Raw genomic sequence first — 22,960 nt, 5'->3', positions numbered from 1 at the left:
TCCTATACATTTGGCCTGTTGTCTTTTTATTGTGACTACCAATTGATAAGTAAGTTTAAAAGAATGCATTAAAGAGCAGGCTACGATTTTACTTTTTAAAAATAATCAATCGTAACCATGTTGTAGAAAGGAAAAACATAAAAAAAAACTTAAAAAAAAACAGGCAGCACCTTCCAGTTGGCTTTCAATCAACACATATTAGCCCTCAAATCAATTTCATACAAATTAAAAGGCAAAAATGAAATGAAAGTGATTCCACTGTTTCTCCATTTCAAGGGAATGACATCACCAGTCGTTCCGAATTACACAAGTTCACCTTGTGTGGAGTAAAGACAGCATAGGGAGGGATTTAAAGTCATATTATTCAGTTAAGCGTTGAAATACACAAAAGGAGGTTGGTTTGTTTGTTTGTGTTCTCATCCTATAGTACGACAATCACAAACAGCAACATGAAGAGATTTCCTTCCTTTTATAATGTACAACTAGCGGAATCGGAACATCACCCGTCGTTCCGCTCTTCCTGGAATACGTACACCCTCTCGCCCCATTATATAATATAACAATCAACACATAAATTAAAATACTCTACAAAAGAAAAAGACAAAACATACCGAGGTGTTGTTGAGGCCGAGCGCGAACTGTGTTAATATTTACAAGAGCCATGTGCATGCTTAGCTTTGCTCATCTTGCTCCGCCCCAGAAATAAAAGTGGCGTCAGTTTTCAGTACTTGGAAAAAATATATACAGAATGTAGACTAAATCAATGTCACTTTTGTATGACACAAGAGTAGCGTGTACTGTCGAGTAGTGAGTGAGTGAATAAAAAGGCTGCTGTCGCATGTAAGTGTCGGTAGAGATTAGACTGGACATGTTACGTCAACAAATCAACACCATAAAAGTGCAACTAGAAATGACAGTGCCGCAGAACGCTTCCAATTTGCCCTGATGTCACAAATTAGCACAACTCCCATGCAGTTACGGATTTCGAGTCCCGATACGTGTATCTCCATGTTTGCTCTTGCCACATGCACAATGAATACAGAATGATGACAATTGGTTTAGAATTCACTTGTTAATTCATTTGAATTAATTGAGCTAAATTTATGCCAAGTAGGAACTAAGAAATATTTTCAATTTAAGTTTGTGATGTTGCATTCATTGCGCTGGAGGAAACTTCTGCTTTGCTACTTAATAAAACAATGAAATTGGTTAAATTGACACATTTTGAAGTTGTGTCAATGTGAAGTAATGTTTTGGGAGATTCATTTTAAGGTGAAAACAACAAAGACAAAATTAACAACGTATGTTCATATTTCTAAACAAGGTTTACTGAGCTAGTGCAGGAAATGCAGATTCTGTAAAACAAGTGAACAGGAGGTTTGGAAAAATAACAAACTTGATTTTTTTCTTAACATTATATACCGGTATTCAGTATAATTAATTACTGTAAGGTTGCAGTCCAAAGTGACCAATGTTAAGATTTTTAGGAGAAAACGTCTGCTTATTAAGAAGTGTAATCAACATATACTGTAGTAATTACGGAAATGGTTGAATCAAGTTGAACTAATAATTTGGATGATTTATAAACAATGTTATAACTGGGATTGTTTTTTTCCCCGAAAAACAAACAAACTGACCTGGGACAATAATTGTACCCCTGAAAGCAAATTGTGTTCACGTTGACCAAACGTTTTAGAATGTTACGCGGAAGTATACATTTTGGTCGTTGTGCTGATTTTGCCATTTTGGAAAATTGGGAAGCTCGGCATCTTTACGTTGGATTTCAGCATTGTCCACAAAATAAACATGAACGAAATGTCTGATCTGGCGCGACTATGCGGACTTTTGGTGTAAATGAGTGTTTGTGGGGAGTTGGGGGCCTTTATAGCAAGGCCTTTTCTGAGTAGGGGGCTTGCGGAGGCTCTGCGGAGGTCGGCGCGATGTGGCCAGCGGGGGCGCCGTAGTTAGGCAGCGCCTGCGTGACGGCGGCGGGGCTCGTGCCGGGAAGAGGCCCGCCCTGGTAGGCGTCGGCCGGCGGCATGCCGCCTGGCGCGGCGTAGATGGCAGGCTGAGCCATGTACATGTGGGCCTCACTGGGGAAAGGAACACAAGTTGTTGGAGAAAAATGTACGTCATAATGTAGTAAACCTGCATCGAAATGGACAATTTGAAGAAACACTTTCATTCATTTAAAAGTCAGCTAAAGTAAGCAATGCTATTTTATTCAACAAATGCTTCATTTTAAGTTAAAAAATTTGGGGGAAGATTAAAATTAAATGTAAAAAACAGAATTAGTGTTGTATCTCAAATTTTCCTTGTTAGATGTCTGAAAAAATAAAAAGTTTTTTAAACTAATTTAAAAAAAAGAAAGATCAAACGTGTGCTGATTTTTGTGTGGATGTATTTACTGTACAGTGGACCCTCACATACTTGCGGTTCAGCACTTCCAGTGCATATTTTTTTCCAATATTTATTCTTGTTTTTTGCTTTGTTTATTTTCCCCATTATCCAATTCAACCTTTTCAAATTAACGTATTTCATTTTTAAAATAACTTAATTTGAACTAAGTGGAAAAAATAAATAAATTAAATAGATTGAAAAATTACATTTTAATTAATTGGAAATTCTAACAAAAATGTACAAATGTAATTAACTATTAATTTATTAAGGCTATTTCAAACTTTTGTTTTTTTTATTTAATTATTATTTAGAACACATAAAATTAATGAAAATGTTGTACAGTACCTTACAAAGATATAAGCAGAAATGTTTTTTTGTTTTTTTGCAATATGAGAATAAAGTGCATTTGCACATCCAAAACAGAAGGTGGCAGTGGCACTCTTGTTGTTAGTGCACAAGGAGTATTAGCGGTACAAACAAAGTTGAGAAGCGCAAAATATAAAATTTTCATTTTGGTTTATAATTGAGAAGCACTGCATTAATCTGTCCAACTTTGTTTATCTCAAATCTATTGATAGAGTGTTATCATGTCAATGGCATTTAACCAAGGCAAAACTGTGGTCATTTTCAGTACAAAATGTGCAATTGTACTTGTTTTATGATTAGTTTGACAGTAAACTTCAAGTGGTATTGACCTTAAACAGCTTGAGGCCTTTTTCGATGAATTATCTACTATTTTGCCTGAAGCCAGTTGAATTGAGCTCAGTGCCATCATGCAGCACGCGCATCTCAAGTTTGTGCTTCCAAGTCAATACAAAAAAACAAAAAAAACAAAAAAAAAATAATGGCTTGCAGTTCTGTTGTATCTCAATGTAGCACTGGCCTAGCAATGCCAGTTTAAAGTGTAGTAGTAATAGTAGTAGTACGACCAAGTAGGCATGTAGGTACAATTTCATTAAAAAAATAAAAATAAATTCATGAAAATTGGTGGTTGCCGGGCAGAGTTCACAGGTCTTAACATGAGTACTTGTCATTGTGTTTGGCGGTCTCATCTGACCTGGGTGCGGGCGTCTGGCCTTGAAGCTGCTCCACGGGCACGTTGTAACCTGGCACGCCGCCGCCACTCATGCCGTAGGAACTTGAGACGGGAGCGGCCGGGTACACCTGCGGTACGGAAGACGCACGTTAGGATTCCGACACTTTGACTGAGGGATTGATGATGATGATGATGATGATACCTGCTGCTGTTGCGTGACTGCGGCAGGGGGCTGCTGCATGTAGTACTGCTGACTCTGCAGCTTGGCGTACATGGCGTACACGGGGTCTTCGTTCATGAGCTTGGCGTACAGCGACAGAGCTTCCATCACCTTCACGTTGAGCTCCGACAGCTCAGAGTGCTTCCTGGTCACGCGTGCGCGCACAAATAACAGACACGTCAACGTGAATGACCGATAACGACACTTTGCGAGTGTTTGATGATGGGAAGTACCGATCGATGTCCTCCAGTTTCTGGTCAATGAGGGGTCCCATTTGATTGCACGCTCCTGACACACACGAACAAACGTTATTCCACTTACATATGCTACTGCTACTTTTACAATTTGTTTGTATATTTACTAGAAATGTTATTCTGACTTTACTACTGTGTTAGGTGCAGGTTAGTGGTAGAATACAACATGCTCAACCTTGCGGAAAAACTCAAGTTACATCGACACCAAAGGGGCGGAACTAGGATGAAATTAGATTTCAATGTTGATTACTATTTTAATTTCAGTTTGTCATCGAAATAGAAATTTAACTGGCATTTTAATTCTTAGTTGCATTTCAAGTAAATGTATATTTCAATTACAATTTTGTAAACTTCAATTCAAAGTTTGATTACAATTAATATTTTATAATGTAATCAATTTGCACATTTGACTATTACAATTTCAATGAAACATATTTCAATTACAATTACAAATTTGAACTTGAAATTAACATCTAAATTTCAATTAAAATTTCAAAAAGTTGAATTTCAATGACAATTTCAATCAGTATAGGTATTAAAAATATTAACATTACAATTACTCTGAACAATGTCCACTTGTAGCAGATTTTAATTCCTTTTCACGTTTTAATGTGCAGTAAAAGTGTTATGCAAACAAATAGATGCTTGATACAAACAAGCTAACTATTACCCACTGCACAAATATTACTGTAGCATAACCAGACTACATTACTTAAAAACACCAACAGGCAACTCTAAAATCCTCCATAAACAAAACATTACGTATGATATTTTTTAATCTTTCCTCAGTTATGCCCTACTTTTGTTTGCACTTTGTTCCTTGTATTATATATATTATATTTAATATATTATTAACACAAGTCTAGAGGTAGAAAATATTCATCCTTTGACAACTTCAATTTCCTTCACAGGACTAATCGAATATCTATTCCATATTTGAATTCCTAACCCCGTTTCAAACTGCTCCTATGACTCGTAACTCCGCCTCCTCATAAGCATGTCGTTTACCTTCCAGTTGGAGCAACTCAACACTGTCTGACTGGTTGTCCGTGGGGTCTGCACTCTGAATCATCTGCAGCAATTGATCCATTTTGTCCTGAAAGTACATTTTTAGTATAACCACTTTGTTTATTGAAGCACGGTAATGCCTGGATAAATATAGTAGTCGCCATTTTATCATTTCATTTTTTTTTACCTCATCGATAAAAACAGGCTCCTGTTCCGGCTCGATGGTCTCCACCTGAATGTCCTCGCTAAACTGCACCGTCTTTTTCTCCGTCTTCACTGTGGCAAGAGGAGACACTGGTGCAAAACAAGCTCCTTGTTATGGAAAGAAATACAGTAACACCCCACTTTCCTGTGGGTCACCTATTGTGATCCTCGTATAGCATCGTTTTTTCTTACACAATCTTTTTGTGTTTAAGGGGAAGCCAAGCCAAAAATGTTCTTTGCAATATGATGTTCTATGCACCCTCACTAGTCTAAACAGGGCATTGTGATTAATGAATTAAGCAGCAATTATGCATCCATCTCAGGGCGGCCATTTTGCCTCTTGCTGTCCACTGAATTTGACATCACAGTTGCTCAGGGCTCATCTTGTGATTGTCACATGACCAAACGGAGAAAACAGGTGAGCTGTGACTGTCGTTACTGAGCCCTTAGGCACTGTGATGTCATTTTCAGCTGACACTAATTAGTGGCAGTACAAGGTAAAATGGCCGCTCCCTTCGATGGAAAAAAAAAAAACAGGTGGATTTTTCTGTTTAATTCACATTCCACAAATGAGAAGACATTTGTTTAGATGAGGAAGGTCACATACGGTAGAACATATTGTAAAGAACATTTTTTTACTTGACTCATTAAAATACATTAGCTTTAACTGTTTCAACAAAATTTAATGTGATTACAACTTGTGTATGGGGTATTTTATTAACACTTGATTGATAAAACAATTGTTTATTTATTTTTTTAATTTTATTGATACCTCAACTTACGAGTGAGACAAGCGAGTGTTGTGTGCACAACATTTTTTTTATCCGCTTTGGGGGAAAAAAAAAACCTAATATTGCAAATTAGTTGCCAGGCTCCTGAGTTTCATCATCAAATCTTCACGTATGGCTGTATGCATTACAGTGCCCCCTGGTGGCCTACGTGCACATATGAGAAGGAACTGCACAAGGCATTGAATTAAAGCATCAAATCATGATGCAAAAATTGTTAAATTCTTCACATACTGTATTTATGTAATTACTAAATTACTAAAACGTACATTGTGTGCCATTTTTTTCTTATTAAAAACACCTTAAAATATGCTTATTGTCAACAATGTGTTTTTAAAAGAAGTTTTCAAATGTGTAGGAGTAGTATTTTAAGGCTTTATAAATTCAACTATTAATATGGTCTCTATGTCATTGGTGGGCCTGAAACACAACTGCCATGACAAACTGTATTAATTTAGAGATTACTGTGCTACTAATGTGTGTGTGTGTGTGTGTATGTACGTACTCATCTCAGGTTCTGCTGTGAGATCAGCAGTGACAAAATTGGAGGGGAAGAGGCCCACCCCCTGATACGTCTCCCCCTTCCACCAGTTGGGGTCGCTGAAATGAAGACAAGAACGTATTTATTAGTCACATGGCATAAACCAACATGCTGTTGCCGTTTTGTGTGTGCACGCTGACCTGTCATCCAGTATGGTGATGATCTCTCCCGACTTGAAGGTGAGCTCGTTGTCCTCGGCGGCCTCAAAGTCGTAGATGGCGCGCACCTTGCGTCCGTCCGACCTGTGCACGGTCATGAGTGAGGCCGTGCTGGGGTAGAGGGCGGAGAAGGACGTCTGGTTCTGCTGCCGCTGCTCCTTCAGGGACAGCTCGATGGCTGCAGTTAACAACACAGACAGGAGGACATTTGGTGTTGCAACAAATAAGATTGTGGAAACATATGGTTCAAATAGAAAGACAAAAAAATATATACATTATGCTTCTTCTTTACTAAAGCATCCTCAACTATCGTACATAAGTTAGTTGGGAAAAAAGGGAAAAATAATTAGTCCCATTAAATTATTAAATTATTTTATTATTATAAAAAAAAACGCACCACATTTGAAAAGAAACTAGTCCCATTAAGTTTCTTTTCAAATGTGGTGCGTTTTGTTTTTGTTTTAAATGGTAAAATACTTTCATAATTAATAACGTGCAACAACTAAAACAAGCTAACTTCCTAAACATTAATTACAAGCTGAAAAAAAAATAAAGTTTTATTTATAGTAAATGAATAATATATTTATATTCCACAACATCATCTTACATATGTTATAGTTTTCTCTTTACACATGAAAAAAATCCTAAAAGAGCACAACGAAATAAATAAACCAATGGCTTTATTGTGTTATTATCCCTTTGTCAGCAGTATATTTTGGCTGTGTTTTATTTCACAACTGAACAAGCAGTCTTTACTTCGATATTTTAGATGACTTAAATGACACGCATTGAGGAGACGCTTGAATTTACCTTTGGCCAAGTCTTCTTCCTCTTTCTTGTTTGAGGAGGCGGCGGGGTCTTTTGCCACCAAGGCGGGACTCGCTTTTGCCTGCTCTGCCGCCTGAAAGAGAAAGAAGTTCACACGCTGTACTCGATCCAAAACCAACAACCGGACGGCTTTCTGGGATGTGATCCGACCTGGGAGCCCACCGCGGGGAACGTGACGCCCTGCTCACGCAGGTTCTTGATCATGGCAGAGATCAGGGAGAGTTGGGGGTCGCTGCGGAAATCCTCGGCCCACTCCACCATCAGCGCCTTCAGCTTCTCGCACACTTTCGGGTGACCCTTGGAGCAATAATAATCCAACTAGAGGCAATGCAACACTATCAAGTCAGAATATGCACATAGAGATGATAGGATACCTTATTTAAGACGTTACTGACTTCACTGGCAAACTCTCGGGAGCACACCTCCAGGTGAAAGATCTTGCCACAGTTTGACACGCATGCACCAAGAAGCTGCCAGCACATGCACACACGCATAATGACATGTTAATGACACTCAGTGTCAAAAGTAAACTTCATCAGGTACATGCTCAGCACACACATAATAGTTTGTGGTTTTACATCAGTTTTTTTCCGAACCAGAATTCTTTGTGGCACAGTATTTCAGTGTTCCTCAGAAATATTCGTTTTCCTAAAAGAGAAAGAAGGTTGTTGTGTGTGCTTACAGTGAGTGCCTGCATGGCCACATGAGGATCCTTGTGATTCACTCGTCTCATTATAGAGCGCAGGCATTCTTTAGGCCTGCCAAGCAACAAAGATACATATGACTACTATTTTAATAATCGATGAATCTGCAATTTTTTTGCATCCCTATACTCAAAAACAGGACATTGTTTGAATTTGACAGTGAAGAAAATGTACAGACAAATTAATTAAGATCCAGTTACTGGTTTGGGCTGTAACATGTCAGAAAACAAACAAAAATGTTGCCCATTATTTCCATTTTTAATTCAACAAGATCTCTAAATGATTATTAATCACATCAACACTAATTATAAATTAATTTGATGATTGATAAGTTGTAGATTCATTGTTGAACCTCTACACATGACACATGTAACACTTTTGCATATGTACTGACCCAGTACGCGACTGTCCTATCTTATCACAAATGTCCAAGATGAGGCCCCAGTCCTCTGCCGTGTTCATCTCACTGGTTGCTTTCTCTATTGGGAGGAAACATGTGCACAAGGCAGTTGATTTAAAAATAAAACCATCAAATGGAGATTATTTGCTCTGCAGACGACAAGTTACAGGACTGGAGTTAGAACGTTTCAAATCCAAACTACAAGTGCTTCTTGTAAGTAGTCCCCCTGGAGTCTAACTCACCTTGCAAGCCTCGTCTGCCACACCAACAAGCACCCCTGGAAGGATTCTAATGCATAGCCTTAAAATGTCGCCAAGATTCCCACCTTCTTGGGCCTTGCCCACGCGTAGCAGGTATCTCACAAAACCAAGATATTTTTCTATGATCTGGACTGTTGTCATTTACACGGCATTAAAAACAATTCTTTTAAAAACCTGTCGTCAAAGTACAGCTCTGCGAATACTCCATTTATGCCTTTGTATGTGGATGTCAATAACCTGTTATGCCACGTTCTACTTTTGGAGGTCATCATCAAGTGAGGGGGTACTCATGATATGATGAAAGGTTTCTGGGGCTACACAAGACAAAAAAAAAAAGGTTGGGAATCACTGCCTTAGAGGGAGCAGGTCATTTCTGTAGGTTTTTACATAAAGTTTAAATAGGGAAGGTTTATTTGAAGCGATTAGTTGAATTTGCGAAAAGTGAACCCACTTTTTCGTACTACTACTCATTTATAAGGCCTTAAAAGTATCAAATGTGATGGCATGTTAATTAGGTGCTGATTTAATATTATTTAAACCTATGATCTGTTCCCTTGGTTTCAAGATATTGACAAAATATATATGTTCAAGAAATTTACAATTTTGGTCCATTTTTACTGTCGGAAAATTGTGAAGAATGAACGGAGGTCCACAAACGCATTTCTTCTTTCCATCTTGGAAGCTTTGAAACGCCAACATTCAAACGTATAAAATCTATTATAGTGTAGTGATCAGAACATAATTCACCCACGGAACGTTGGGACGAAGGGGGAGTTTGTTGGGATGAAAGGATGAAAGGATGAAAGGATAAAAGAACAAAATGTTGGTAGGTCTGTGAGCCTCGCACAGAGTGAGTGGTTGTTGCTGTTAAACGATGAGAAGCTGATATCAATAAACCGCCGGTCTTTGGCTCCGGACTTCAACACTCTGCCTCCGACTCCCGTCACTGCTCGCTACATTGGTGACCCCGACATTCGCCTCGTTGACGTTTCCGAGGCTGAGAATTTGATCGAATTGAGCGACATGGCGAACTCCGCTGATCTCAAGTTACCGGAGTTTTGGGAGTCGGCCGCGGCGACGTGGTTTGTACAAGCTGAAGCTCAGTTTGCCATCCGTGGAATTACGGACGATTCCACGCGCTACTACCACGTCGAGGCCGCGCTCGGGAGCTCCACGGCGGCCAGAGCTACGGCGCTAGCGAACACTACCATCTCCGAGCCACGTGCTCTGGCGGAAGAAGCCGACCGCTTTTTCCTGGCCACCCAGCGGCACAACCACGAGGTCTTGGCCTCTGCACGCGCCTTCCCAGTCCCGGCGGCCGCAACGGCACCTCATAAGGCGAAGAGGTGCCGCGCCCCTTGCTCCTTTGTTGCGTCGGGAAACGGCGACGCCTCCACTCAGTTGCAGCTGTGAGTGGGGGCGCAGAGTGCCGGCTGCTGTTTGTCGTGGACACCCTCTCCAGACTCTGTGACTCCGGCGCCCGCAGAAGCGTGTTGCCTGCCTCGGCTGAAGATGCTGCCGGGGGCGCTCACGGCCCGCACCTGTCAGCGGCCAACGATGCACCGATCCGGACCTACGGCACTACGACAGAATGTGTCTTTGGTGTGCCCTCCATCCAATACCTCGGCCACCTCATCAACGAGGACGGCGCCACCCCGCTCCCGGCAAAAGTGGAAGCTGTTGCCGCTTTTCCTCGACCCCGGACGGCCCAGGGTCTTCGGGAGTTCCTCGGGATGGTGATAGGTTCATCCGCCTCTTCCACTTCATCCTGGAGGGCCGTGAGTTCACGGTCTTCGTCGATCACATGCCGCTCGCCTTCTCCATGTCGAAGTTGTCCGAGCCGTGGTCCGCGCGGCAACAGCGACAGTTGCCGTTCATATCTGGATACACCACGGACATCCGACATATCGCTGGCAAGGACGACGTGGTCGCGGATTGTCTGTCCAGGGCAGCCGTCAACACGATACCGCTGGGCCTCGACTTTTCCCGGATGTCGGCCGACCAGGCTTCCGACCATGACACCCAGTCGCTTCGGGGCTCCGACACCGGGTTGCAAGTTAAACCGGCTCATGTTGACCATGTTGACCCCTTGGACCACCCCGCGCCCCCCGCCGCTGCCGCCCCCCGCCGCTGCGCCTTGTGGACCGTGTGGGGTCCCTTCCAGTTGTTCCTGCATCCCCGCCAGTTGGTGCGCGGGTCTGTTCTGGTGTTTCTGCTGTGTCCCTCCCGCCCTCGCTCCCTGGGTCATGTACCCGCAGGGGTCCGGCAGTTGCCGCCCCGTCATCCGGAGTTTGATTGTGGGTGAATTCTGGGGGGGCTTGTGTAGTGATCAGAACATAATTCACCCACGGAACGTTGGGACGAAGGGGGAGTTTGTTGGGATGAAAGGATGAAAGGATGAAAGGATAAAAGAACAAAATGTTGGTAGGTCTGTGAGCCTCGCACAGAGTGAGTGGTTGTTGCTGTTAAACGATGAGAAGCTGATATCAATAAACCGCCGGTCTTTGGCTCCGGACTTCAACACTCTGCCTCCGACTCCCGTCACTGCTCGCTACAATAGCAGCTAAATATGGCCAAAATACACCTGTTATTTTGTAACTAAAAGCTTTTGAGATAATACCTACAGTTACACATACACTTTTATACTAGCATACGAAAACGTTCAATGGCCACTTGTTTGTTTGGTAGTCAACATTATTTAACATGTTTGACAAACGCATGAGCAAACGCGTTGCGCACTTCGTTTATAGAACAAGACAAACTTTAAATGAGGCTTCGGAATGCCGGCTAATTTCCGATTTGCCGACAAAAAAAATTGGCCAAAGTGCCTCGTTTGTTTTGCTTCATTTTAAATTTTCTGTTGTTGAAAACGTTCCCTGTTCGTCATCACATGAATTGATGTGTCAGGATTGCTAAGCTAGCCAGCTGAGCTAACAGCGCTAACAACCGCTGGCTAACGACACACACTCACCACGTGACTGACGTGTCTCCCTACGCCATTTCAAACGGCACGACGGCACACAATTTCAAGTTTACAAGTAATAACTGTCCGCTTGAGTCGCCTCACACAAAAGTCCTCGGCCAGTCGAGACACTAGCCAAACAATGTTAGCATGTAGCATCTCCCCGGTTGGTCTTCACTCACCAACATCTTGGTCGAATGGGTTGGTCGCGAACAGCGGCATCGCTGGAGCAACAAACGTCACCTTCCGCGGTTGTTGTTGTTGTTGTTCGTCCTTATTTGGAATTATACAAATGCATAGTAGCGAGCGACCACACGGTTGAAGGTGAAAAAGCGTCGCCCGGCCGATTTTTCTACACAGTCACTCCTTCTCGCTGGACAGCAAACACGCAAGGCATGCTGGGAAAGCGAGTCAAAGTCCACTTTGGGGGACAATCAAAATAACACTCGAATATCACTCATTTGATTTCACTAAACTCATTTGTCTAATATTTTAAGAGTGGAAGTCTGCTAGAGATGACGTAACCATATAGCTTATCCCCGGTCCTTGTCATAAAAAAAAGATATGTCATTGTCACATGACGACAGCGATCATGTGACGTCGTCTTGTCCGGTAATGCGAGAAAATGTGACTTGTTCCAATGAATATTAAAACTAATAAATAGGAAAAGAAAAACTAATAAGCAGGCAAACGAATTTAGTAATTCATATTTTATATATACGGATTGTGTATTTCCTGACCTGTTTAATTTTATTTTTACATTGACAGCGCACACTTTTTTTTTGATGAAATTGTGAAGCCTGTTGGCCGTATTATTTGTGTATTTTTGTTTGCATATTATACATTCAGATTTTTCCTTTTCAATGAATAAGTTGCCATATATGAAATGTATTTTCGAAACAAAAAAGGGTGTGGTGACTGGGGAAGATAGAACGAAACAATGTACTGGATAAAAAAAAACAAAAAAACTTTTTTTATTTATTTATATTCTTCATATATTCATGGTTGTCTGCAATGATTGAATCAGGACAAAATTATTTTTCTTGGTTGTTGAATTTGTTGTGATATAATTTTCAAGAAACTTTCAATAAGTTTGGCAATTACTCTAACAGACTAACAATCTGCTTTTATTTTATTTAATTTTTTACAAGTAATATGCTCTTAGAGAATGAGAGAAAAAAAGTGTGATCGTGTCCATTTTTATGAACAATCTTGGCAGAGTTGTAACAAACAGAGGATGAAGTTGATGAGCTGTAATGAAAACTTGGGAAAGAGCAGAAGAGGCTCGGTTGAGACAAGTAGTGGAGAATTGTGTGCAACTGCATGTGGTTTCTTGGCTCGATGCCAAGAAAGAGAACCACATGGGCCAGATTCGCGATGAGAATCCTGATGGAGAAGTACAAGTGGGGCGGAGCTATGTGGTGGCCATGACCACCCCCTGGTCACTCTCCGGTAATTTTCTGAATGGTCAATTATCATGTGCATGAAACGAATGCTGATCTATTTTTTATTTTTTTAATGTGAGGCTGCTTATTTATTGGCATTGAGCTGAAATATTTCACCACTGATTGTGATCATTTTGTGAGTTTGTTATTGAAGACAAAAGACTTACACCGCCATAAAAACATTTTATTGTCATAAATGTTGTGAAGATATTTTAAATAGTGCTGATTAAACTACAGTATTCCCTGAATAATACACAAAATGGCAAATATCAATTCTATATGAAAAGTGATTATGCATTTAATAAGCACGTGGCATATTGGACATGCTATATTTGGTATGTGGTGAAAGAATCATCTTGTAAAAAATATATATGTATATATATAAAATTGCATCTTGTGTCTTTGTGCCTCACGCTTTAATTTCACATTGGCACTTTAAGGGCGAAAAAAAAAAATTCCATTAAAACAGCAGCACAACTCACATTGAGCATTTCCTATAGATGTCTGGTTCCTGTTATGGTGTCTGTTGTATATCTTTGGATTAAATAAAGATTAATGACATGGTGAAAGATGATTATCAAATAAGGAGGCTGCACAAATGAACGAATTAGATGACACACATCTTCAAGTCCTTCAATCATCAGTACAGACTAATGTGGGCTGTGCACTCTATGTGTCCATGTTATGTGTTTTGCAGCACAAAAAGTGCATTGAAGTCTCTCCAAGTGAAGCTCCGCTTGAGCAACAAAGTTCATCATCTTCGTTGTTGTTGCAATTTTCTTGCACACTCTTAAATGCTGCTCGTGCAGTCCAAGATGATGCTATGAAACCGTTGCTGATGCTGTGGAAAATGAGACAAATAAATCATAAGAAGTATGCATTTATATACAGTAGCGGTGGGTGATATGGCCTAAAAATAATATTACGATATTTCGAAGAAATTTGCGGTGACGATATTTTTGACGCTATTTGGTAATAATTATTGAACAATAGATTTGTGATTGGTGCTTAACACTTTTATTACAGCAAAATATATAAACCATCTTTTTTTCCCACAATTGAAATGTAAACAAAGTGCAAATATAGCAACCGTAATGAAATGAAATGGAAATTAATAAAACAGGCCAGGTAGTTTTTACCCAGAAAGGTCTAATTGTAACATACAGTAACCGCTTAAAGCACGAAGCACATTTACTTAGCAGATACAAAGAAAACACAAACACAAAAACCTTCAGAAGTCAGTAGCAAATTGCATGAGTCAAGAAAGTCCATTATTTTTCTCCTGTGTGGTTTAGCACTCCTGTTGTCCCCCAACATGGATTGTTTAGGCAATAGTTATTTTGCCGTAATTGGCAACCCTCCTCCGAGCGTTATTTTGCCGTGAATGTTTCTGATTGGTCAATCAGAGGAGCGAGAACATGCCATGATTTCTTGTAGACATTACTAGCGAGTATGAATAACACAAATGTACACTATTAGGGCGCTGCGCGATAGCAACGTGTACGCCTTCTGTCGAGAGCATATTAGCTTAGCATCCGGTTAGCATCACAAAGTCACGTCAACTCGGCGGCGACTTACCAGTCACGGTAAAATAACCACCGCGGGTTGTTTATCTTAGCCAAAAAATACGCGACCGCTTCAGTATTATCCAACCACCGTCTACTTTTTTATTTTTCATAAGGAGTGCGTCTGATCATGAACTTTTGCTCACAGTCACACGCTCCGGCATTGTTTTTATGCAACAGCAAACGACGCGTGTACGTCCAAATGGACAACATGACGCATGATGTTATGGATTACGTCACCACGTCAATTTCGCAATATTTCAAATTCTTATCACCCAAAAAAAAAAACACCGTTAATATCGTAGAAGGTATGATATGGAACACCCCTAATATACAGTTTTATAAGGTATTTGCTCCATTTCCTAAAAAAAAAAAAAAAAAAAAAACAAAAAAAAACGTCTGTAATTTAGTCAGGTTAAAAATGAATGAAAATGCCATTAATCCATTCCAACCCCATCCAATACTATAACAACAAAACTGCTATAATGTGTATTTTGATATAAAAAATTGAATGGCCAATGTTTAACTTGGACAGGGACGGGCAGTGTATGCTATTTAGCAACAGCATTAAGCTAAGGGGCTGTTTTTATATGTATGTATTGGCTCAAGTCTGTGAGGAAAAAAAACAGCTTGTACCTAAAAAATAAAAAAATAAAAAAATAAATAAATAAAAAAACTCGGATCTCCGGGCACCACCGTAATTTAATGAAATCAAGTTACAAAACTAATATTATGGTGCTGACTACATTTTTAACAGGTAACCGAAAGTATTGGAAAACCCAACTCTTGATATACAGTAGGAGATACTGACCACTGGCGGTCCGTTCACAGATGAAGCCCAAGCGCTCGGTGCAGTAGAAATCGTTCCAGTTGCCGTTCTGAATGAGGCCAGCACAGTCCTCACCGTGTTCGTGACCACGCGTCCAATTATCAGGCTGGCCCGGATTCCATTTCCTTTGAGAGCCATACATGGATCACAAAGTTTAGTTTTTGGATATTTCAAAGCGAGGGGAAGATGGACGAAGACTCACTTAAAAACTGGGATGCTTCCATCCACCCACTTCCACACGTTTTCTTCTTCCTTGTCAGTCAGGCCCAGCCAGAAAAAACCTTTGCCTGTGACCGTGTTCTTCACAAACACCTGAGGAGGATCACGCCGTTTAGACTGACAATTTGACACTTTTTTTTTATATATATATATATATACAAGTAATAACGCGCATTTCCCTTCACCTGCTCCTCATTGTTGTTGATAATGACCAAATGAGCTGCCATGTTGGAACAAAAAGTGCTGGCCTCATCATAGTTGACCTTCACAGTGACAGCAGAGAAGTAATAGCAGCTGTCTCCAAATCTCCTAAATTCTGCTGGACAACCTAAAAATAAATCATTACGGTTAATCACTTACTTGACAATCAATCAGTAGTAGGAATTAAGGAATCCTGATGTTATGCTAATTTTTCAGGTTATCTGAGCTTAATTTGAGTATTTGTAATTCTGATGACTTGTACTTTTAGCTCTACTTTCTACATTTGACAACAGTTACCTTCTACTCGCTACTTTGTCAAAACAGTCTTACTCCTTTTTAAAAACTCCAAGTATGACTGCAAAATGTCAAAAGATGTGGCGAGAGAGAGAGAGAGAGAGAGAGGATGATGCAACAGATTCCGAGAAGCAAGATCATCACCATCCATGTTCTTATTCAAGAGAATTGTTTCATTTTGTTGCCTACAAGAATGAATGATTCATAGTGATTTGCCTAAAACCCAACACTTTGTAGCATCCCCAAAAAATCTCACTTTAAATCAGAAAAGACATATTTTTCCTCAGTTATTGTGAATTAGGTGAGCATTTTTTTTGCTACTCAGTTCACAACATGAAACTATGAAACATATTTTGGTAGCGTAAAAGTCAAGCTAACATTAGACAACATGCGACTTATAAGATTTTTTTTTTCTTCTTCACTCAAGCAGTTTTAAGTTAATCAGGGAAACTTCATTTTTTTTTTCTTGTGCCAGCTTATCAACACAAATTCAACTTGTGTAATACTAATTCAAATTTTCAATGCAATTATTCAAGTTTGGTGATTCAAATTCAAACCTCAATGATTCAGATGCAAATTCTGGAGGCACCTATTTTAGCCCACACTTTTGCAACATTTGCAATTAATTTTCAGTTTTCAGTTAATATAGTGTACAGGTATGTTGAAATGATACCAAATTATACCAACCGGGAGCTGACGTGGGGGCAGGCCGCGGCATCTGAGCCTGCTTTGTCACCGCGGTTTGTGGTTCAGCTGGTTTGGGGGCCGCAGAGGGCTTCAAAACAATCGGAGGCACCAGTGCAGGTAACCCGGGCAACCCTGGAGGACCGGGAGGGCCGATGGGTCCGACAGGCCCACGTGGTCCCTCTGCGCCAGCAGGTCCCGCAGCCCCCCTGAGACCCTGAGGGCCTTGCGGCCCTTGCACACCCGCTAGTCCATCTCTGCCCGGAAGACCTTGAGCTCCAGGGTCTCCTTTGTCTCCGGGGATTCCAGGTCGACCCCCAGGCCCTCTTGATCCTTTGGCCCCAGGAAGCCCTCGTGAGCCAGGTGTACCCTTTGGACCCGTTCCACCTTGTGGGCCAGCAGCACCTTTCTCCCCTTTAGAACCTGCCATTCCTTGTAACCCCTTGTCTCCCTTTTCACCCTTCTGGCCTGGATTGCCTACCGGGCCCTGGGGCCCCTTGTCTCCCTTGGGGCCCCTCGGACCTGGTGGACCTGAAAGACAATTAGAAGCAATTAAGAGGTTGTGTTCAGTTGTATGGCTACTAGTGAATATCTTTCATGAAAACATTTTTTTTCTTTCATTATTTGAGTCATAACCACAGAGACTTTTTTTTGCATACACAAAACACAGGTTACTTTTTAATTTTCCTCATGAAAATGTAGGTGTTGGGGTTTGGTGTTGCAATGTAAGGTTACAGTTGAGGTTCAGGGTTTGACGATTAGAGGCGACAATTTAGGGCAGGTGTCAGCAACCTTTCCTGCCTTAAGAGCAATTTTAGGCCAAATAAATAACCAAAAATCTGTCTGGAGCCGCAAAACATTTGAACATTGTGATGAACTAAACAGTGTTAGTGTTAGTCTATATGTAGACTGAGGGCCCAAGAGCTAATTAGTGCTGCACCAGAATGTGTGTAGCAAAAAATATGCAGCATCCAATACGTAGAGCTTAATTTTCTTCTTCCTTTCATTTTGTGTTGTGGGATTTTTTGTGTGTAATTTTTTTTTTAAATACATATTTAGGCTTTTCTGCCTTTCTGTGAAATTTCTGACACTTTTGGCAATTTTGTCGATATTTTAAGGTCAATTTTGGGATTTCTTTTTTTGTTTTGTTTATTTTTGGACATTTCATGGTTACTTTTAGAATGTTTTTTTCTGCCTTTTTTTTAATTTAATTCTCTGGCAATTTAATGGACATTTTTAATGCACATTTTCTGCTTTTCTTCTTCATTTTTGGACATTTTATGGTCACTTTTTGGGCACCTTTTTAGGTATTTCTTTTCTTAAACTTTTTCATCTACCGTATTTTCCGCACTATAAGGCGCACACCTAAGACCCTTCAATTTTTTCAAAAGCTGACCAAGCGCCTTATATATGGATCAATATTGAGCCGCAACAGGTCTCGCTGTCAAGACGCTATCGGTGACCCTGCACGATCGGTGACGCGCATGCGCAGAAGATCCCGCCATCTTGGATCGCTAGCTAATACTAATACTTTACCCGAGAGAAAATAATAAAACAGCTGTTTATTCATTTTGGGAGTGAATGGAGTTGTCAGAACGCTGGTTTGTAATCTATTAACTCATTAGCTCCCAAAAACGGAAAAATACGTCATATTTTAAATGTTTTAAGTGCCCCAAAGACGTATTTATACGTGTGTTTTTTTGTTTTTTTATGCCAGAGCATAGAGAAGGCTTTGATGCAGTCCCTCTACTGTAGAAAATGGTTGAGTGGCAGCAGAGTATAAGAGATCAACCAGGCCATATTAAAACTCCCACAGTTTTCCCACAGTTCTGGGCAGAATTGTGAAAAACGACGAAACCTAGCTATGTTCTATTGCTAATTGCTGCACAGCGGAAACAGATAGGAATGTACTTTTTTTCCCTGATAAAAGAAGAGACTCGAATCTCTCTTTTGGTATCTACCATATTTTTATAATAATACAACATACTATTTCGCGGGCCTTGAAAAATCAGTCAAAATCCAGGAAAACACTTAAGTGAAAGTGGTTGGGAGTGAATGAGTTAATAAAGTTTGACTGACCTATCTGACTGTTTTGTTGACATTCCCTTTAGCGCAGCACCATCTAATGGATGCATAACGTAACCCCAGCCTCTACTGTAGCGCCTTATATATGGATTTCTTGCCGATTTCTTCCTCTTACCCTGCAGGATAGTGAAGTTTGTGATGAGCTGCGAGTGCTTGCTGTCCACCAGTTTCATCTCCTCCATCACTACAGACAGGTTGTTGACTTCTTTGTCCAGTCGAGCCACCAGCTCGTCCTGCTGTGCGCGCAGGTCTCTGCTCTCGGCCCTGGCTTCGCTGACGCTGTTGTTCAAGCCCAGAAGCACGTCGGACTGGCGTATTACCGTCTCGGCGCACGACCTCAGGCTGTTGAGGTCCGAGCTGATGGATCCGAGCAGCTGCGTGGAGAAGCTCACGTTGCCCGTCACGCGGTCCATGTTGCTCTCGTGCTTGTCCAGGCGCGCTTCCACCCGGTCAAACCTGGACGAGGTGGAGTTATCGTGGTCCCTCTGGTGGTCCATGAGTTCCCGCAGGTTCTGATCGTGTCCCTCAGTGAGGACGGAGGTGTTCTGGATCTGGCTCGCTAGCGTGCTGAGCTGAGTCCCCAAATCATCCAAGGCTTCGCCGTTGGACCGCGCCGACGCCGAGTTGTTTGCCGCCAAAATCTGAAGGTTCTGGACTTTCTCCTTGAGCCAGTCTGTGTCTGCACGAGTTTGTCTGGCGGTCTGTTGTAGAGTCTGATAGTCATTCTTGAGTTTTTGCACCGCCTGCCCCGCGTCTTCCACCGTCTTCTGCAGCGAGCTCAGCACATTGCGCTGCTGGGCCTGCGTGATGTTCAGCGCGCTGATACTGACCTGAGCCCGGCCCTGCTCTTTGGCCTGACCTTGGATCTCGGACTGGAGCCTGGCCGTGTCGGTCTGCAGGTCGCCGATCATGCCGCCGTAGGACGTCAAGGTCCGGTTGACGCCGCGCAGCGAGGCGGCGTTGCCCTTCAGTAAACTCTGCAGCGAGACGTGGCTGTCCTGCGTGTCGTCGCCGGTCAGTTGAAGTTCACTCAGCACGTTCCTGTTCTGGGTCGACCTGACGGCGATGTCGTTCAGCTGGTTCTGCAAGGCCTCCAGATCCGACTTAAATGTCTTGATGTCGCTGGTGCTGTTTACCGACTTCTCACCCGTCTGATAGTCTGAAGAGGAAATGTGAAAAGGTGAAAAAATGACCTACCTCGCAAAACCTCAGGTCAGCCTAGAGGACTACAAACAGTAATCCCCCCATACGTTTGCAGTGCATTAGTTGCAAATCCATCTACAGTATATACATTTACATTTACATTTACATCAAACTCACCAATTTTCTTTAAGTTGGTTTCCACAGCGTTTATTTTACCGCCATAATTCTGCATTCCCTCGGTGACGCTGTCCATTCTCTGGACCACTGACATCAATGAAAAGAAGCGGATATTGCAAATTTACTGAATATATACCGGTATATATATATATCCAGTCAGGCAAGCTGTTTAACACCAGAGGGCACCATATTACAAAAAAAACAGTATACAATATGCACATTGCACTTTACGTATGTAGAAAAGTGATTGCCATCCACTGTACTGTGGCATATTAGCATGCGTGGTGGCAGTGAGAGATCATCAGATGTGCCGTGTGAAATGATCCATTATCACAAAATCGCTCACATAATTTATTCCCTATAAATAATGTATATTTGCTCCTTTACCTGCCAGCAATATATAGTGAGACTGGAGAGGCAGAATAATTAAATGTTGCTCCAGTAGATTAAAGAAAGTACACTTGACCCATATATCCACCTGTTGTAATTCATACAACAGATGAATAAAGTAGGTTCGTGTTCAACTAAACTGGCCCATATTTCACATTGTGACTGAGTTTAATCAATCGGATTAGTAGTTAACTCTCTCTTTGTATGTTTACAATAGTGTCTACAAACTGATAGGAAAATACAACTTTTTTTTTTTTTCACAACCCACGTGCCACCACCTATTCTTAACAACTCTGCATAAACGACTTGTATACTCGCAAAAAGTTAAAGTTTCTTGACAATCATATGTTATATGGTGTTTTACTAGTCTAAAAATGACATTTTGGTTAATATTACATTTGTGGAATATGAGTTATGAAGCAAAATCAAGCCGTTTTTATCCATCTCAGGGGGCGGCCATTGTGCCACTTGCTGTTGACTTAAGATGTGCCGTATTTATTAATATTTAGACTATTAGGCCTGCATAGAACACATTATTGCAAAGATTTTTTGGGGGGTGTTGACTTCCTCTTTAAAGGATATTTGGCTTTTGGGTGAAATTTTATAGGATGCACCTAAAACGCACAGTGTTTGACAGTTTTTAATTTGACCTTCTCTAAACTTACAATGTTTCTAACCCGATTTGTATTTTTTGCACAAATTTCACAAGAGCTGAACGTCAACAAGAAGAATGAAGGTCCGATGAAGTTCACCTGTAAAGTTTATACTGCATTTGAATTCATCCTGAAAACTGAACCAGAAACTTGTTTGTATGTTTATTTGAGGAAATACAGCACGTGGATGAGCAAATAGACAACACAGTAGCCATTAAACATTCACGCAAACCATTCCTGACGCCCATGAGTCAAAGTGTGGTTCACGAGACAACAAATTACCACCCATCCATAAACTTTGGTCAGGCCTCGTTAAGCCATTGAAGTCACTGCAGGCTCATCTGGTCGACATTATGGAGCCAAAGGATTGCAAACACACAGACTGCAAACAGCACTTACACGGTATCATTACACCGTAAGCTTTATTTTGCTACTCTGCAATCTGCTGCGATTGGCTGGATTGACTGGACACACTTTAGTTTAAACTGTGCCAGTGTAAAATCATTTTCATACACACATCACGTGGATTTCATTTGGGTTTATTCTTTTTAACAAATTGATTTTCAGTTGTTCCAATTTTGAAGATGCCTTGCAGAGTATTTTTGGCAATGATGTAACCTTTTAAAAAGTGTTTAATTGGCATTACATTAAGATAAGTGTCATTCTCTTGTCAACATCTGATTTCGAAATCATGTGACAGTTATAACGCACGAGGAGCCACCGTCACCGACCTTTGTAACCAAGGATGGCCACGGCGATGGTGAGCAGGGCGCACAGGACGTAGAGCAGCGCGATGGCGGCGCGCAGAGCCCAATCATTTTTACACTTGGTGCACTCGGAGCCTTCCTGGATTCCTGCGAGAGAAACATGGTGGAGTAAAGCAAACAAACAAACAAATTGAAAAATACAGTCAGTGAGACTTTTTGAAGAATAGTGGAATGTAATGTGCCTCTTATTGGGCAACTATTGTGTAAAAACTTCATAAAAATATATATACAAATTAACAATGAAAGTCTAAAACGAAAGTTACGAATGTAGCTACGGTTGTATGAGTCCGTCGCGACAAGGGGAATTCCGTGCTGGTTACAGCACCGCCACCTGGCGGTCGGGAGGAACGAAATAGAACCACAGCTCATGTGTTTTCCATATGGAATCGAATCCATGCTTGTGCTCACAATTTTTGTGTCAATGCTTCCTAAGATCTTTGATGCTGACCAAGATGCGGAGATGACTACTTCCGTACAAGGCCAATAAACATGTGATATAAACAGCGAAGTATGTGTTAGGGAAGAGAAGCATCGAGCTGCTGGGAAACAGCCACCAAAACAAAAACACAAAAAAACAACCTTACAGCACTTGGAGCAAGCTAAACACTTTGAAAGTCATGTGACGTGAAGAACGTACTTGGCAATATTACCAACACCAGATGCAGCTTACAAAAAAAAAAAAAGAAAAAAAAAAGATTTATCCTGTATTTCCAGACGAAATACGACTAGAGATGAATCATTGGAT

At 41.1% G+C, this 22,960-nt stretch overlaps 1 protein-coding gene across 1 annotated transcript; it reads right to left on the bottom strand.

The window, feature by feature from the left end:
* Positions 1–5: 5 nt before the first annotated feature.
* Positions 6–22,592, bottom strand: LOC144000416 (collectin-12-like). Its single transcript, XM_077512936.1, has 22 exons — positions 22,491–22,592; positions 22,180–22,302; positions 20,406–20,492; positions 19,201–20,244; positions 17,004–17,531; positions 16,007–16,149; positions 15,805–15,914; positions 15,585–15,727; positions 11,946–12,122; positions 8,536–8,620; positions 8,120–8,195; positions 7,812–7,907; positions 7,588–7,734; positions 7,420–7,510; positions 6,592–6,787; positions 6,416–6,510; positions 5,106–5,212; positions 4,919–5,006; positions 3,890–3,944; positions 3,639–3,801; positions 3,458–3,564; positions 6–2,093 (listed from the first exon to the last, which is right to left on the bottom strand). The coding sequence occupies exons 1-22, from the start codon at positions 22,582–22,584 to the stop codon at positions 1,883–1,885; spliced, it is 3,966 nt and encodes a 1,321-aa protein (XP_077369062.1). The 5' UTR covers positions 22,585–22,592; the 3' UTR covers positions 6–1,882.
* Between the last annotated feature and the right edge of the window lie 368 nt (positions 22,593–22,960).

This window comes from Festucalex cinctus, chromosome 1 (assembly GCF_051991245.1).
Source record: "Festucalex cinctus isolate MCC-2025b chromosome 1, RoL_Fcin_1.0, whole genome shotgun sequence".
In the NCBI taxonomy this organism is placed as follows: Eukaryota; Metazoa; Chordata; class Actinopteri; order Syngnathiformes; family Syngnathidae; genus Festucalex; species Festucalex cinctus.
Note: the sequence above shows the minus strand (reverse complement) of the source record. Positions and strands in the feature narration are given on the sequence as shown.

Bases quoted from the DNA above. Each gene is read 5' to 3' on its own strand.
- LOC144000416 (XM_077512936.1), bottom strand. From the start codon at position 22,584: ATGAGCTGTGGTTCTATTTCGTTCCTCCCGACCGCCAGGTGGCGGTGC. The intron at 5,007-5,105 runs GTAAAAAAAAAT...ATGTACTTTCAG, and splicing joins AGCCTGTTTTTATCGATGAG to GACAAAATGGATCAATTGCT. The intron at 2,094-3,457 runs GTCAGATGAGAC...TCCTTTCCCCAG, and splicing joins GGCCAGACGCCCGCACCCAG to TGAGGCCCACATGTACATGG.